This window comes from Nannospalax galili, unplaced genomic scaffold (genome assembly GCF_000622305.1).
Source record: "Nannospalax galili isolate Female #2095 unplaced genomic scaffold, S.galili_v1.0 scaffold459, whole genome shotgun sequence".
In the NCBI taxonomy this organism is placed as follows: Eukaryota; Metazoa; Chordata; class Mammalia; order Rodentia; family Spalacidae; genus Nannospalax; species Nannospalax galili.
In genome coordinates this window covers 2,763,785-2,782,552 of record NW_008344211.1, presented here as the reverse complement: position 1 = coordinate 2,782,552, position 18,768 = coordinate 2,763,785, and the positions used below count along the sequence as shown (strand labels likewise).

Sequence of the window (18,768 nt, the reverse complement as noted above, 5' to 3'; positions counted from 1 at the left end):
CTGTGGGGGTCAGAAGAGGGCGTTGGATCCCCTGGAACTGGAATTATGGACAGTTGTTAGCTGCCATGTGGGTGCTGGGAATTGAACCTGGGTCCTCTGCAAGAGCAGCCAGTGCTCTTAACCACTGAGCCAGCTCTGCAGCCCCCTTCTTTTATCTGTGGGTCCCCATTATCTATCATGTTCATGACCTTTAAGTTGTTTTTGTATAACCAAATTAACATTGGTGACACTGATAACAGAACCTCCTGAAATGTGATAAATACTTGAATGTAAACTCCGGAACCAGCCTATGTAAATATCATTCCTCTCTTCAACTAAGCAACTTCAGACACAGTGAAAAGACCCCTTTAAAGTGACACTTAACTTCCCCTCAACTCATCTCTACTCAAACTGTGCTCACAACTCGCTATTTCCAGAATTTTCCAGGCACCCCTCACCTGCCTGCTGCTTCTGTGTATTTTTTCCTTACCCTGGAACTAGCACACTCCATCTTTAGCTTCTGAACTTAGTCCTCAAATGTCAGACCAAGGCCAGTGATCAGAAAGGATGGATGGTTGCATAATTGTATCTGGAGACCTGGAAGATGGCGTTTGAGTCTCATTTTGTCTGTTTAAGAGCAGTGTTCATGGTCAGCTGGTTAATGCTCTGTCTCTGTGGTTTCATCCATTAAGCGGGGTTGGGGGGGACATATTCCTGCCCCCAGCATTGTTTGAAGGCTTAAAGAAAATAGATGCAAAAGACTTCCTGAGGGGCAGGAGGTGCTGGTGATGCAAGGTGGTCTGAACTACCTCGAACCTTCGGGCTGGAGAGATGGCTCAGTTATGCAGGTGTAATTATACGCATGCAGGCAATACACTCATACACATAAAATAAAAATAACCATTAAAATATTTTTTTAAATACCTTGAACTGCCAGGTGTGGTGGTGCATATATTTAGTCCCAGCACTCAGGAGGGAAGGCAGAGGCAGGCAGAGCTCTGAGTTTGAGGCCAGCCTGGTCTACAGAGCAAGTTCCAGGCCAGCTGGGGCTACAGAGAAACTGTCTCAAAAAGACCAAAAAAAACCCAAATACCATGAACCTTGCTCAGTGCCTACCCACTGTGGAATTGGTGAATAAGTGCCTGTTTTGTCTCGCTTGCAGAGAAAAACAAATCTCTTCCCCCATTAAAAATAATGTAAGTGCCCAACCACCGTGAATTTCCCAGCGTTTTGGCCCTCCTTGATCCATCACCCCAGGCCTCTGCAGCACTGCTAAACTCCAGCAGCTGTAAGCCACAGTGAGCTGCATATTAGGATGAACAAAGGTAAACAATGATGCTATTTTGCGCAATGTTGCTTTAGGCCAGTCCTGGTTTGTCAGGCATATTTGCAAACCTTAGCCATTAGTGGACCGGTCACCATGGGGGTCTGTGGTGAGCTTCCTCTGTGTCTCTCAGACTATCTTAACCATCACTCTGTTTTTCTGACCAGGTGGTCGATAGTGACAGACCTGAAGGGTCCAAGTTCCGGCTCACTGGGAAGGGAATGGATCAAGAGCCTAAAGGAATTTTCAGAATCAATGAGAACACAGGCAGCGTCTCTGTGACTCGGACCTTGGACAGAGAAACCATCCCTACTTATCAGGTGAGTACCGGCGCCTGCCCACCCTGCACAGAAATGGGGATTTCAAAGCCTTCTCTTCCCGCTGAGCCAATTATTTATGCGCCTCATCAAACCTGCAGTGATGTGTTGTGGGTGCCTCTGTGGCAGCAGAACTGGAGGGTGGAGGGTAACAATGAGAGGCTCTAGCTCCACATCGGCGCCCCAGGCCTGCATCACACTAGTCCGCAGAAACCTAGAAGGGTCATCCGGAGGCAGCTCAGAGGTCAAAACCTTCAGGTCAACTGTAGCTTTCCAGGAACCCTTGCTGTGATGGAAGCAGTGTAAGCCCGCAGACAAGATAATTCCACTTTTAAAGTTTCTCCTGAGGAGACTGGAGGGGCCAGTGTGACTTCTGTACAGTCCAGGGCATGGTCCTTAGAGAGGAACTTTGCTAAGTACTGAGCAGTAGGGGAGTGCTCACACTGGTGTGTTTAGGAAGTCGGTTTTCTGCAGCCATATGGAATATTTGTAAAAGGGGGCTGGGGAGATGCCTCAGTGATTAAGAACACAGGCTGCTCTTGCAGAGGACTGGGTTTGGTTCCCAGCACACATATGGCAGCTAATAATTGCCTGGAACTCCAGTTCCAAGGGATTCAATGCCCTCTTCTGGCCTCCATAGACACCTGCACACACATGGCCTGTACACACGATAAAAATAAAAAGTAACATCAAAATATTTTTGGAGCAGTAGCATGTGGAAACGGTAGTTACACAGAAGAGTCAAGATACAGAAACAGCACAGACACACTGTATCCTCTTAATGGAGTAAGAGCTTGCATGAACCAGGATAAGTGCGTATTTAGATCCTCAATAACTTCAAGAAAATATGAAAATTAAGTATCCAAATGTGAAATAAAAAAATGAACCTGAAAATAAATATAGAAAAAAATGCTTTACTATTTAGAATGAAAGACATGCCCTTAATGGTAGTCATAATAACATTATTACTATGACTGCTAATAGCAACCATGCATACCGTTAGCACTCACTGTGAGTACTGTGTGTCAGGACTTGTTTTGAGCATGGAATTTGTTCCGTATAATTCAATCCTCATAAGAACTTATAAGTAAATTGTATTACTACCCCATTTTCTGAGGGAGAGCTAGCCTTTGACTTGTAAATACGTGCCTCTTTTCTGCTGCCAGCCGAGTTTTCAACCGTGGTAGGCTTTTTCTCGGTCCGTATGCCCTTCAGTATTATATATGAATGCTCCAGCTGATAGGAAAAAATTCGAAGTGTCAGTCGCTGTGTTTGGTCTTTGCTGTCTCCGCTGTTTGCTTTGCTGTGAGTTTCAGCAAGGAGGTGGTACTGTAAGCACACACATGCTCAGTGTCTGACCAGAGGCGGGGGCCTGACTTGCCAGCACATCCCATGATGAGCATCATTCTCCAAGGTCTCAGTCCCAGCAGGATGAAGGTGTCTCCCAGGTTCTCCCTGCAAGACTTGCCAAAGACTTTCTAAGCATCCACAGGGGCCAGCGCCCGTCAGTGGGCACCAAAACGTGACTTGTACGGACAGAGGGGAAATCTGTGGAGAAATTAGATGCTGGGCCCTCAAGGCGCTCTAGCTCCAGCTCAGTGGTTAAGACTGCAGGGAGGGTCAGAAAATTGCCATCATCATTGTTTCTCATGCTGTGTGAGCCTGGACAACCTACTTACCCTCTCTGATCCTACTATTATTTTGTCCATAGAGTTCAGAAAACACCAGCCACCTCTCCACATAAGACAAAGTGGAATTCTTTTTGCAAACATTTGGCACAATGCCCAGCACTTAGCAAGTACTCGGTAAATCAGAGCTGTTATTGAAAATAGTTCTCTTGAATGTTTTTGAATGTTTCAAGTTCTACAATTTTCCAGCATCAGTTTGACACGGTGACATCTGATACACGAGTTTTTCTCACATTCTGACGTTAAACAAATATCATAGTTTGTTGCCCATTCCCAAAGTATCAGGGATGTTTTTGGATGAGTCTTTATTCCTGGGGAATAAAGAAACACGGAATAAAGAAGTAAAAGGGGGTTGGAGAGATTGCTCAGTGGTTAGAGCGTGGGCTGCCCTTGCAGAGGACTGGGTTTGGTTCCCAGAACCTACATGATGGCTAACAAGGGTCCATAACTCCAGTTCCAGGGGGATCCATTGTCCTATTCTAGTCTCTATGGGCATTGCACACACAAGGTGCACCTACATACATGCACACAAAACACTCCTACATATAAAAAAAATTTTTTTAAAGAATAAAGAAAAAGAAGTCCACCCAGGAGTGCCTGTGCCCTTGGACAGCCTACAGTCTCTGGTCTTGTGACTTGTCCTCTGAGTGTGGCTGGCATAGCCACCTTCAAGGGATATGAGTGATCAGATGACCAGCGCTCACTGTCTAGAGATGTTGATCAGCTGGTGTTAACAGAGCTCGGTCTGTAACTTAAGAGTCACTCATACTTGTGTTAAAGAGATGCCAGAGAAGATCCTAGCCATTAAAAGCAGGGATTCTGCATGTAGCCACATTGACTGGGTTCAAATCATGCTGGTCATGTACCAGCTGTGGGTCTGGACAAGCATCTGCCTCAACTTCCTAACCAGGAAGATGGGAATGGTAAGGGTGGTCTTATGGAAGTTCATAATGACTCAATAAACCAAAGCGTGTCAGGCATTGAGAATGGTGCTGGGGACACAGTAAGCACTGTGTGCTCTAAGGACACGAGGACAAGAGGTTAGTGATGTCAGAAGCCAAGAAAGGCGGCCAGTGGGAACTGTGGGATTCTGGGTTATGGCACAGTCTGCCCATTTAAAGTATAAATGGCCTCCAATAAATTTGACTTTATATAAGGCTTTGGAATCTACTTTCTGGTGGAGTGATGTATTTATTTATTCTTTCTGCATGTATTTGATTGAGGACCTGCCAGGCTGGGGCGGGGGGGGTGGACACCAGGGAGGCAGAGGAGCACAGTGAGAACCATGCACCCAGGCTCCCGGCTTTCAAGTGCTGTGCTGTTCATTTTAGCGCCTAGACATTGATTCAAAATAAATGTATTTAGAGACTAGAGAGATGGTTCAGTGGTTACAGGGCTTTGCTGAGGAAGCTGGTGGACTAGAGTTCAGAGCCACTGAACCCACATAAATTCCAGGTGGGCCAGGCAGTCCCCCATAATTCCAGCCTCACAGGCAGAAAGAGGGGATTTCCCAGAGCTGACTACTGAGACCAACCTTATCTGAGACCAGCCTCATCAATCAGCCAGCTCTGGGTTTGACTGAGGGACCCTGCCTTAATGAATAAGTGGAGGAATGATCAAGGATGTTTCCCAATATCAGACCTCCACATACACACATGCATGCATGTGCCCACACACATGCAAACATGTATACATACACACATGTGAAAATGGGAAAGGGAAAAAAAACCTGATTTAAATTCCTCCTCTGTTGTGTGTACATGACTACCTAACCCTTATGAACCCTTATTGATCATGTGACTTGGTTTACCTGCATTCAGAGTGACTTCCTCAGCTGGAAAGACCCACTGGAACTAGGAGATGGGGAATGAGTCCTGGCAGGAGTGCCTGGGCTCCCTAGGCAAGAAGCCTCACCTACCCCGTCCACCAGCCTGGGCAGCCCAGGTCCCCCTACCCTGTCCACCGGCCTGGGTAGCCCAGGTCCCCCTACCCCATCCCTCCCTGTTTCCACTCTTCCCAGAGTGACTTCCTCAGCTGGAAAGACCCACTGGAACTAGGAGATGGGGAATGAGTCCTGGCAGGAGTGCCTGGGCTCCCTAGGCAAGAAGCCTCACCTACCCCGTCCACCAGCCTGGGCAGCCCAGGTCCCCCTACCCTGTCCACCAGCCTGGGCAGCCCAGGTCCCCCTACCCCATCCCTCCCTGTTTCCACTCTTCCTTTCAATCCCAGTCCAGTTTCCTTCTGTCCTTGCAGAAGAGCCCTCTGACTCTTACATGGATGTGTTCGGGCCCCAGGACGGGGCATTTCCCATCCATTTCAAACTCCCATGTCTTTGTCGGTCTTGACAGTGTGGGCAGATCCATCTGGCTGTGCTGTCCAGTGTGGCTGGGAGCAGAGCTGTTTCTTCAAAGTGCACAGTACTAGGTCTCCAAACCCCCATGTTTTAGAGTCGACTCTCTAAAGTTTCAAAAGTAGAGAGTGTGCGTAGGGGTGGGTATTGACATTATAACTGCTCCCTTATCACTGTTGTTTGTTTGGGGGTTAAATACTGCCATTGAAAGCACAAGTCAGTGAGCCCACAGTTCCCAAATCCAGCCAGAAAGCACTCTCAGGAGACCTCAGGGGTTGGTGGGATGGGATGTAACCTCAGCTACAATTGCCCTCGACCCTGATAGCTGTTTATTAAACACCCAGGGCAGATGGCTTGGGGACCTCGTCATGTACACTCCCTTATCTATTTCACACAAGACATTTAGGAAGTGAGAGTGGCCAGGACTGGAGCAGACCTGGAATCCCAGGTGCTAGGGAGGCTGAGGCAGGAGGATCACGGTGGAAGGCCAGTTTGGGTCACGGAGTTCAAAGCCAGCCTAGGCAACTTAATGAGACCGTCTCAAAATGAAAATGTGAAAAGAGGGCTGGACATATATTCAGGGGTAGAGAACTTGCCTGTGTGAACCCTGGGTTCAGTCGGAAGGCAGAAACGAAGGGAAGGGAGAGGGGGAGGGAGGAAGGAAGGAAGGAAGGAAGGAAGGAAGGAAGGAAGGAAGGAAGGAAGGAAGGAAGGAAGGAAACAGAAGGGAGGGAGGAAAGGAAAGATGTAGCGCCCAAATTTTCAAGGGCTCACAGCCCGTGTACGTGAGATTTGGGATCTATATGAGTTTCCCAACAATTCCAAAGCCCTTCTCAGTCACCAAGCAAGTCTGTTCACCCCAACTAGACTTGGACATCTGATCCACTTGGATTGATTCCTTAGCCTCTTACCTAGAAGCTAGCTGCCTGGGGCTGGGAGAGGGGACTGACGGGCCCAGTGATCAATGACTTCTTAAGTCCCATCCTGTTCTGTGACCCACTGCTCCCTTCCCATGTTCTCCTGCCCCATTGCCCAGAAGGGCGTCCTGTGGTTCTGACCCAGAGTGTCACCTGGAAAAATAATTTAGCTCTTGCAGTATTGGGAGCTGACATATTAATGCAAAGCCTCCTGAAATATTACTCATTATTATGCATTTTGCCAGCATTTGAGTGATTTGTGAACTCTTCATTGGAATAAAGTACTGTAAATGATTCACGAATGACCAAGTTTATGAAATTCTATAAAAATAGTAGTAGGTAGTAATGATTCTCTCTCAATAGAATCTGCTGGCTGAGAATTTGTCAATAGGGGAGGAAAAAAGAGAGTAGAGGTGCTAGGCAAGTAGGGGGCCAGGTGGAGGGGTTCCATGGGGGTCTGAGACAAAGGAAACAGGACAGAGCACTGTAGAGGGCTAGTGTCACCCTGATTGGGTCTCCACAGTGGGAGATGTACAGGTAACTGGTGACGTCATGATAATCTCACCTAACCTTTGTGAAGATGAGTTTGATGTTTGTGTTAATTACTTTCTTATCCCTCTGACTAAACACCCGACAAAACCAAGTTAGGGAAGGAAGGGCTTGTCTTGCTCAAGGTTCAACTTTTGACCTCACTGTCCAATGCACCTTGTGAAATTTCCATTTTTGTAGGTGCAGAAAGGGTGAATATTGACTGCTTCCTGTGCATCCTCACCTGGTGTTTCCTTTGGCAAGCTATTTGAATCTCAGCCTCCACTTTCTCTTTCTTAGCATAAGAGTGGTCCCGGCACCATCTCCTGATGGTGTGAAAGCTGTACGTGGGGTGCGTGCTTAGTCTGTGTCTGCCATTGGGAGCCACCGGTCACGTCAGCTTAAGAGATGCAACTCAGTGCTGGAGAGATGGCTCAGTGGTTAAGAACACTGACTGTTCTTGCAGAAGACCCAGGTTCAAATCTATCACCCACATGGCAGCTAACAACTGTCCGAAACTCCAGTTCCAGGGGATCCGACAGCCTCTTCTGTCCTCCTTGGGACACAAGTGCACTTACGTACATGCAGGCAATGCACGCATACACATAAAATAAAAATAACATATTTTTTAAAAAAAATGCAACTCCCTGCAGGTGCAGTAGAGGCACAAGTGACCACTACACACTCAGCTACTGGTTAAGCAGATAGATGTCCAAGATGCCCTGTAGAGAGGGTCATCTGACAAGGCACCTTCAAAGCCTGTTCCTTCTAGCACCCACAGCATTACCTGGGAAGTAGTTAGAAACCTCAATTCACGTCTACTGGGGCAGAAACACTGGTCTGGGTACCATAAGCTTGGATTTAATTTATCTTCTAGTAATACGAGAGTAGCCTCAGAAGCATGGGTCTAAAGACTCAGTTCCAGACTCAGTTAAGTGCTTACTGCTCAAACATGAGGAACTCAGTTTGATCCCAAGCACCCATGTAAAGAAGCAGGCATGGTGACACAGGATCAATATCGCAGCACTTAAAAGACAGAGACAGGCAGATCCCTGGGGCTCCCTAACTAGCCAGCCCAGCCTAATCAGTGAGCCCCAAATGCCAACAAGAGGCCCTATCTCAACAAACAAGGTACATGGACTCCTGAAGGAAGACCGCTGACCTCTACACATGGATTTACATACACATATGAACACGCACACCCATACATCACATCCGCACTCAGCTCCTAAGCGTTTGAATCACTGCAGCTGATTTGATTTATTAATTCACCCATGAAAGTGACCTCTGAGTCCATTTCTTTGCAGTCTTGCCAGGGGTAAGTCTGTGACTAGAAAGCCCCTTCATCCAACCCATGCACCTTGAAATTGACTTGTTTTTTGCTTTCTGTTTTTTGTCTTTTGTTTCTGTATTAAAAGCTCCCAAGAGCCAGGCAGAAGCACACCAGGTTTCTTTGCTCCATCCGTGTCTAGACTTCAGACGACCGTTAAATGCCACAGTCATGAGTGTTCGCTTGTCTTCAAGCAAGCAGCACTTCCTGCCTAGAGATGAAGGTGTTTCAGAAGATGGAATCTGGCACAGGAGATAATTCCTGACAGGAGGCAGGTCAACAAGGCCAGCCTTTCCACCCTTTAGATCTGTGACCTTCAGGTGACATTTGTGCTTCTCAGGCTTTGATGGTGTTTGGATCACCTGGGGCGCTTTTGAACGCCCCAGCCCCCACACCCAAACCACATCTGAGAGCAATTAAACCAGAATGTCTTGGAGTGTGACCAAGCTCCAGTGTGCTCCTGAAATTCCCCAGGCACCCTCCCTGTGCAGCCTTGTTTGTGGACCACTGAGTTGATATTACCTGTCCACACCTGTGTTTACTCAGGAACAAGCCCACCTACCGCACAGGTGACCCAAGACTTCCAATGAGGTAATTCAGGAGTTTTAACAGAATAATAGAAAAATCATCTTATTTCTTCTCTATCAACTGCTTGACTCTTGGTGCGTACCTGAGAAAACTGCTCTCTAATGTCTCTTTAGACACAAACACTTAAAAAACAGGGAGGCGGAGAGACAGAATGTGGTAAACAACTGAGTGATTATTTTCTGACTGCTAACGGAAAAAATAATTCAGGATTTGCCTGCAGCTTCTCCCCGCCCCACACCTGGGAACATCTGCATCAGACTCCTTCCACCTTGGCTCCCGGAATGTCACATTTTGGAGCATTTGTTCTGTAGTCTGGCCTTATCTTCCCAGTGCAGCTGGTGAAACTGAGGCATGGAGAGGTTAAGCAGCCCTTGTCCCAGGCAGCCGCACACCTGGATTAGACTGCCCAGGGCCTGCTGGCTGATTACTTACTTGGTTCACTAAGCAAAGCTGCCTCCTCACTCAGGGCTATGGAAACAGTTTTGTTTTGTTTTGTTCTGTTTTCTGAACCTCATCAGCACAACCTCCTGGAATGAGGCTCGGCTAGCTTGGTGGCAGGTGTGAGAACCTCTCCATCCTCCATCCTGGGCCTTGCATGTCAGAGTCCCGGCCTGCATTCGGGAGTCTACACACGTTCATAGATCAAATGCACGGCATGAAGAACGGCCACACTTTTTAGTTGTTTCGCTACAACTTAGTTGACTTTGCCAAAGCTGCTGTTTTGTGGGTCTATATGTGTATGGAGTGTGTATATGTGCATGTGTGTGCGAGCTACAGCATGCATGTGGAGGTCAGAGGACACCCTCTGGTGTGGATCCTTGCCTTCCTTGTTTAAGACAAGTCTCTCGCTTGCAGCTGACTACTCCAGGCCCCTGGCCCAGGAGCATCTATAGTCTCTCCTGTCTCCATCTCCCACCTCACTGTAGGAGGGATGCGATTACAGACACTCATGCCTTCATCCAGGTTTACATGGGTTCTGGGAATTCAAATACAGGTCCCCAAGTTTGTGCAGCAAGTACTCCACCCACTGAGCCATCACTCCAGCCCCACAGCCTCTTCTTCAGATGACTTGGTGGTATCTTCTTCTGAAGTTCTGACCCATGATGATAATCAGACGTGGGGACCATTGGGGCCACGCTGCCCAGCCCACTAAATTCACAAATGAAGTCATTGACCACTGTTCTGCCTCCAATACTCAAAATCTATCATTGAGATTTCATTAGCCCTTGAAAACAAACCTGGTGGCCACTCCACTGGACGCAGTCCCTACACATATCTGCAGATGGAGCCTCCATCCCAGCTCTCATCACTCACTGGCCATCTGTTTGCCTTCATCAATGGGTATGAGGTGTTTTCCACATTCAGTTTTTTAAGAATGAGCAGAGATGGGAAGAGGGGTTGAGTGAGCTTTGCTTTGGGAGAGAAACAGAAGAGACCAGATAAAACAGCCCTTCTCACCTCTAGAAATGGGTTTGAGACCCTTGGGTTGGAGGGTAATAAAAGACTGGAGTAATTTTCATGAGAGACTCTCTAAACCTAAAGGTGAAGCTAATTAGACCAATTAAAAAAGACTAGGAATCTGGGATTAAGCACAACAGCTACAGGGAGAAAGGCGTGCGCAGGTAGAAAGAAAAATCCCTCAAAGGCGTACCTGCAGCACTGGACACTGGGGATTCCCGGGATGATGCTGTTCCTGTGGCCCAGAAGGGAGACAGGCAAGTGATGGTTGTGAAGCGTGTAAGCTGCCATTGATGAGGGGGCCCTGCTGAGTCAACCTCAAGCCTCCTGGGAAATACCCAGGGACAGCAGTGATGGGCACTGAGACTCACCCAAAACAGGTAGAAAGCTCAGAGGTCATCCCTGTGTTAGCCTCGAGATCCAAAACCAGAGTGACACATATCAGACCAGTATCGATTTCCATGGGGAACGTGGGAAGTGAACGGGGTTAACCTAGGACATTTGTTCTAAGAGTTAGATATTTATTCTCAGGGTTCCCTCCGCTTCTCAGGGTTCGCATCCAATTTGCATTTCAGGAAGATAGGATTTATTTGAACAAGTCAACAATAACATACAAATTGCTAGGAAATAGAAGTTAATTCAAAAATGCATTCACTGCCTGCAGGGCTCTGGGGACAGGAGAGCAAGGTATCATCCATGCAGCAACCCAGCTCGGCTCTGGAAGGCTGTGTTTTATTTCTAAACGTGCATGGAGAGGGGTAGCAAGTGCTTTATGCGTTGCCTGGACTTGGCCAGATCTCCAGGCCAAGAAAATACTCTTAGAATTGCAGGCTTTCAGTAGGGTACACATGGGTTGGACAGAGCTGTTAACTGTTGATTGGAATCTGCTAGAAGGAAGATCGTTGTGGCGAGGAAGTTTATTCCCCACACTGAGTTGAGAGGCTCCATTTCCATATTCTTCTTTGTTTCTTCCAAAGATGCAGCTGTCTGCATAACAAGCCCCTGGCAAGGTGTTAGAAAGAGTCCAGGAAGGACTGGTTGGGTGGCTGGGGATGCCCGTCCATGCCCTCACATTCTGCCATGTAGAGCCAAGTTCAAGGCTGCAGGGATGATACTCTGAAGCTGGACTTGGGCAAAAGCAAACTGGCCTGAGCAAGGTTTGCGTGTAGAGATGCTTAGCAAGAAAAACACTAATGAGGCTGGGCTGGCCACACTCACTGCGAGATGCCAGGAGGCGATCTGCTCTGTTGAGGCTGACCCCGAGTCCTCCTCTGCCCGATCACTAATTCTGGGGGTTAACAAAATAACACAATTAGGTGGTGCACTCCTAAAACAGAAGTCTCCACGGTGGCAGGGTATAAAGGAGGACCTCGGGGCGATGGACATTCCACTGTGTATATGCCCTGTCCCTTCTCAGTGTTTAATGCAGAACCCAGCCTTGATCTTGACTGCTGTCCTGTTCCTTCAGTTTCTTCCCCTGTTATGTGAGGCTCTGGTTGTCAGTAGGCTGTTTAGGTCACAAATAAAAGGAATTCTATTTCTAGAATGGACATCGACAGAAGAAGACATATGATATGGGACGGTTTCTTTCCCGTTTTGATGGAACCCATTAATTGGGGCAGAAAAAGTCCCACATCTACCTGATTTCTTCCCTGACCCACAACCCACTCATTACCAGTTTCCAAGTAATGCCCTAGATCTAGGAAGCTGCCTCAGTACATATGAAGCTGGAGAGAAGAGTATGTGTAGGTCAGTGGGCTGTGAGCGCGGCATCATTTGGGAGTCAGCTCTGCAAGTCTAGGTTCTGAGATGGGGGAAGGAAATGTGGACCCATCCCCTGCTAAGATGTGTCTGGGGAACAGTATCCACCCAGAGAGTTGCCTGTTCCTTCTACCGAGCTTCATCTTCCTGGCTCTAAATCTTCATCTTGCTAGACTTCAGCGGGGCGGAGAGGAGGCGTGATGAGGAAGGCAGCTCGTGGGGCTCAGACCTTCCAGAGAATCCTCACACCGTGTCTCGTCGCCCAACAGTCCCTTTCCCCACATTTTGTTCTGTCCTCACTCCTTCAGGAGTTCAGTGAACTGGGAAGGGAAGATGCTCCCGTAGGCGCCCTGGGGAGATGGGGGTGTGTGTGGCTGCCTTCTGTGGAAGGTGGGAGAGGCTGGAGGAAGAAATGGGACCACTCTGTGATTCTCCCTTCTGAGGGCCAGACGTGACGGTGGCTAAACCCACTTCTCTCATGCTTTCCTGCCAGTGTGCCACCCTCCGCCCTTACACAGCCCCTCAGCTCTCTTGAATGTCCTTGTGAGGGGTATTGTCTTCAGGTATGACTCAGGGAATGCCTGGGATGCAGTTCCATTTGTGATTAGAGTCATGTCCACGCAGAGCCACCCTGCAGTAGTTAAGGCAGCACAGGGTGAGCCCAGGGTGAGCCTCAAATAGCAGCTTCCCAAGGACCATTTGGTCCATTGGAGATCCATGGACAACTTCAGGGAGTATGGGCCACTCAGGACAAGCAGGAAGTAGTGGCCCACCTGGGCCTAACCCTAAGCTACTATTTGTCTGGGAAGGAGGCCCCTGGACATTGAATGTAGGTAACTTGGAGACCAGGCTCCTGCTCTAGTTAAAGTGACACAAAACACAAAAAGACAGGGCTTGATGCACATTGTTTAGGGGCAGATTCTGTGTACTCCTGAACCATCCATACAAGGGGGGTGCGCTGTCAGGCCATGGACATTGTCCTAGGTAAAGGAATTTGAGGGTGTCCTCGTTTGCTTTCTGTTGCTGGGATAAACATCATGACCAAAACCAAGTTCAGGGTAGAAAGGGTTTATTTCAGCTTACAGATCATAGTTCATCACCAAGGGGGGCCAGGACAGGAGCTCAAGGCAGGAGCTGAAGCAGAGACCACGGAGGAGCGCTGCTCACTGGCATGCTTCCTCTGGCTGGCTCAGCTACCTTTCTTACACAGCCCAGGCCCAGCTGCCTAGGGGACAGCACCACCCTCAGTGGGCTGGGCCCTCCTACTTCAATTAGCAATTAAGAAAATTCCCCACAGATACCCATAGGCCAATCTGATAGAGGAAATTCTGCAGTTCCTCAGTCAGGTTTCCTCTTCCTAGATGACTCTTGTTTGTGTCAAGTTGACAGTAACCAGCACAGAAGATGCACAAAATACGCTGTATGCCCATTAAACCTCAGGAGCTTGGATGGCTAAGAACCTCAAAGGCAGAGACTCTTTTTGTCTACTTTTCATAAGGAGAAGCTGAGTTTTAGGGAAGTGTCAGGAAGGTCACATGACAAACCCACTCTCTCCCTGGGAGCCCTGATCCAGCAAACTACAGCCCACCACTCATCACTGTAAAGTGGAGCTGCTTACTGCAGATCTGCAGATAAGTATCCTCAAATGTAGGCAACCTCGGCCCACAGGGGACGGTGGGAGACACCTAGAGACATACTGGCTATCACAGTAAATCGCATTTGCTCCTGGTGTCCAGGGGGTGGGTGAAGGTCAGATATGACTCCAAGCACTTTTACAGCATGCAGGACAGCCCCCAGCATAAGGATTGACCAAGCCCTGAATGTCAATAGCGTGGCCACTGCCCTGGTGTCAACTGAGAATACCAAGGCCTGCTGTGAGCTCTAAAAGCCACCTTGGATGAGCACTCTACCCTGCCCTTTTCTTTGACCCCGTGGCACTGTAGCTGGAATTGAACACCAGGCCTCCCTCCCTTCCAGAGCCCACTCTCCTAAATTCTAAGAGGCCTGCAATAACGTGGTTCTAGACGAGCTCGCCAGTGCCCATTTTTCACTCTGCAAGGTGATTTTTTATTTTATTTTTTAAACTTTTTCCCCATTACAGAAGACAAATTCCATTTCCTTGTTCCCGAGGGAAAACTAATCCCAGTGAAGGCCATTTGTCTTTGGCACCTGAGATCTAGATAATTTACTATGAGTTTATTTTATTGAAAATTATGTAGATATTATTCAGAGACACAATTTCCAACTACATGGCACACTTAAGCAGATTATACTTTAAGTGTTAATACATAGTGAGAATCTGTGTTGAAATGCGTCTTTCTAAAGGGACTCTCTTTTTTAAAAATAACTTGAGATCTTCAACCTTGCCCGGTATAAAATGCTAAAAGATTAAGATATTTCCACATGGGTTTTGTGCTATGAGTCAGTCGTTACCAGTCAACTGCAGTTCAAACTCATGGTGCTTTATATAGCGTGCATGATAAATTCAGAAACAATTTGCATTTAAATACATTTAAGATATTTAACTTGTGATTCCAAATGGGCTTATTTTGAGTGTAGTAGATGTGCTCCAAATTCTGCAGTGTGTGGATACACTCTTCCCTGATTACATGGAGGACTCAGGTGTTAATACAGGGCAGTGTTTCCAAGCTGCTCATCCGAGCTTGAGCACTGAGTGCTGAGAGATGCCCCAGCACGCACACATGTACACAGGCACACACGTGCATGCATGCACACTGTACACACCCATGTATACAGACATGAACATGTGTACACACACTCACACTGTACCCAAGCACATAGGTACATATGCACACATGTACACTTTCACACACTCATGAACACATATACATGTACACAAACACTATGCACCTGTGTGTGCGTGTATGCATATGTAGACATGTGCACATAAACTTGTACATGTGTACATGCATACATGCACATATTTGTATGCACATACACACACATGAGAGTTCTGTGCTTACTTGGGAATATTCAGGATACATTTACTATATCAAATTGACATAGTAAAGACATTTCAAAGACTGTATCTGAGAAACTTGTTTAAGCCCAAATTGTCCACACCTTAAAAAATGAAAAACATAGCCAGGGAGATGTGCCACGTGGTTCCTGCTCAGCACTGGGCAACTAGCTCAGTAAATGTTCCCTGTACCTTTGGATACCAGTAAATCAAGTGTTTTACTTTGAGGGGCGGCTCGGGGAGGCGAAGGCTCTGCTCAGCCTATAGGAAGGCAGGCTAGAGGGAGCTGGTCCAAGGGTTCCTATGCCAACTGCATTTGCTCTCTGTACCTCTGCCTCTTTCCCTTGGTACTAGATACCAAGTCTGTCTCTACCTTAAAGAGCCTTGGACTGAGAAACATGGTAGACTTTCCCGAGCGTGGGCTGTTCTACTCTGTCGAGATGTGACTTCATCGAGGACCTGAAACCTGGGGACACCTGTGACTGTGTGTGGGGTCACTCTCTCCATCTTTGTGTGTTCCTTTGGCTGGGTTCTAGGTTTGATCTGGACTGGACACACAGGAGAGACCCAGATCTGTTTGTTATCTCCTCCACCTGAAATCTCTGGTTTAGCCGGATCTTTTCAGACAACAATGTATTCAGAGCCTCAGTGTGGATTTGAAGACCTTAATGCCCCCTTCAAAGTACTTTTTCTTTTCATTCTGTGGGAAAGGTGGACAATGCTCATTCACTTCCAGAATGAACAGGCTCGGTCAAAGGAAGCAGATCTATAGCCACGCCTGATCCTTTTCTGGTTTGAAAACCCTAAAACCACAGAGAAAGCATTCTGGTTGTATGCAGCTATGGAAAATCAGCCAGTGTGGTGCTCAGCTTGGCCGGAGGGGGAGCTGGGTCTGGAGTGGTGGAGACAAGGCAGTCTTCTTTTGCTCTAATTGGCTTTGTGGATGACACGTGTACAAACTGAGCTGAACTTGCGTAAAGACGGAGTTGGCCTTAGGGGGAATCATTGAGGTGGTTTGACTGAGAAATGTCCCTCATAGACTCACATACTTGAACAGGTGGTATGTGGGCCCAGTTGGTGGCCCTGTTCAGAGCAGTCATGTAATCTCTAGGAAGTGTGGTGGAGGAAGCGTGTCACTGGGGGCCTGGCTTCCAGAGTTCATAGCCTGGCCTCACTTCAGTGTGCGCTGTCCGCTTGGTTTTGGGGAATTGAAGATGTCCGTTGCTTGCTGCCACGCCTCCCCCGCCATGATGGACTCTTATCCACTCTAGACCTGAAAGGTCCAAGTCTTCCTTCCACAAGTTGCTTTTGGTCATGGTATTTTATCACAGTGACAGAAAAGTAACTGGTATAATTATGGATTCTAACCTGAGGGATGGCAGTCATTACCTAGGGCCCTCATTAGCATCCCACTGACAAGTTCAAAAAAAAACTGTGGAACCCAAGACCCAGTGCTGGGTGGCGGCTAATGCCTCATCCCCTACTCTTGACACAGCCTCCTCCCTGTCACGCTCACTGTTCAACAGTCCTGCCCACCCATGTCGTTCTTAAGAGAAATAAAGTGAGGCTTCATTAACACGAGATCTGCAGTGGCTCGGGTGTAAGTTATCGCTGCAGAGGGAGCAGCAGTTTAACAACTCAAGATGAAAATAAAAAAGATGAATGAGAGGAGAAGACAAAGTTAGAGAGCTACCTCCTGGACCACCTGGACGCTTTGTCACAGATGCTCAGGGGAGAGGAGAACGCCCTTTCTAAACGGAGATTATACACCAAAAGCAGCCTTTTAACCCCTAGAGGAACCGCTTGTCACACACCTCTCCTCTACACCACATCTCAGTCAGGAGGGACTGACTTTGCTACCCACCAAGCTGGAGACATCACAGTGGCTTACCGTGGGCAGGTATATGTAACCAGAACCCTTCGTCCATGGTTCCAGAGTTCCTAGCCAACAACACAGATAGATGTGGCAGCTGATCTACCTCCACTGACTGAGCTTATTCGTTCAGGAAGTGGATATCTATTTTCACCTACTCCACTCTTTTATTCACACTTACAGTTCAGTAGTTATCTAGGGGAGGCAAGCAGGTCGAGCTTGGTTGGGAAGATCATGGCAGCCTTAGGGAGCTGGTCAGCACTAGGGCAGTTCCCCCAAAACAGGCAGCCTTCTTTGACCCAGGAACAATGGCAGTTCTTACTAGAAGCTCTAGAACATGACTGATTTAGAAAACTGACTTGAGGACCACTGCAGAGGGGGAGACTGTGGCTGCCTATAGACTCAGGAGGAAAGAGGAGGGAAGTCCATGGATGGCTGTCTCGAGAGACCAAGACACAGCACTCTTTACAAACTCCCCATGTTCTGATCTCTCTGACTCTGATGGAGGCGTCTTCAAATACAGCTGATAATTGCAATCAAACACTATGTGCCAAACACTGTTGAGATTGTTTTAGTGGCAGATGGAGCCCAAAGGGTTGGGAGCTACTGTCACCTTCTTTGACTGTTGTGGAAGCAGAGGCATCAGGGAAAGTCAACTAACTTACTCCTCACCTGATTAGCAACAGGTAGAGCCATGACTTGACCCTGACACTTTGGCTCCAGAGTTGATTGCCAAGGACCATGTCCCCAAAGAGTGTCTTGTGTCTTTCCTAACATTGCCTGGTGGCTGATCTCACCTCTAGCTGAGATTCCACCTGTGCCCAGGGCCTAGGAATGCAGTTACCAGTCCATGTTCTGCTTGGCTTCAACCTAGGGTCACTCAGAAGGTGATGTTCAGAGGACGACAGCAGCCCCTCCCCCTTTATCCACAGGGTTTATCAAGCCCCGACAAGCTGTGAGAAAGAACAGAGCTGAACTTATAAATGCTATGGTTTGTTTCCTCTAAATTAGGCACAGTAAGAGATTAATTACAGTAACATAATAAAATAGAACAATTATAGCGATATGCTATGACAAATGTTACAGGAGGTGGTCTCTTTCTCTCTCTCTCCCAGAATCTTCCTGCATTATAGATCTTAGTCATTCAACAAAGGATTTGATTTCTTTTACATATTACATCAGTAACTTTGACCTTTTCACTTGAAGGAAGCCATTCATGGTTTCTCTCTGTCATATCCAAATAGTCAACAACATTGGCTACTCTGGTGTGTGGGTGTGGGTGTGGTGTGTGTGTATGGTGTGTGGGTGTGGTGTGTGGGTGTGGTGTGGGTGTGGTGTGGTGTGGTGTGGATGTGGTGTGGTGTGGGTGTGGTGTGGGTAGACCAGAGAACAACAGATATCCTGTTTTCTCACTCCCTGCCTCATTTCCATGAGACAGGGTCTCTCCCTGAACCCAGAGCTAGGCTGTCAACCATCAAAGCCCCAATGATCCTATGACTTTGCCTCCCACTGGTCTGGGGTTACACTTACACACGTGGCTATGCCTGGTTCTTGATGTAGGTGGTGGTGGGGGGGGTTATATTTGAACTCACACCCTCATGCTAACACAGGAAGTGCTCTTACCTTCTGAGCTATTTTCCCAAGCCCCAGAAAACACTACCCTTGCACTCTAAAG

General features: G+C 47.7%; 1 protein-coding gene across 4 annotated transcripts in view; it reads left to right on the top strand.

Moving 5' to 3' along the window:
• LOC103740039 (cadherin-13-like) overlaps positions 1–18,768 on the top strand; it is an 802,949-nt gene that overhangs the window by 643,683 nt on the left and 140,498 nt on the right. For all 4 annotated transcript variants that reach the window (XM_029567137.1, XM_029567138.1, XM_029567136.1 and 1 more), the window contains exon 5: positions 1,471–1,623. In XM_029567137.1, coding sequence (XP_029422997.1) covers positions 1,471–1,623 — 153 coding nt within the window. The remainder of the gene's footprint in view (positions 1–1,470; positions 1,624–18,768) is intronic.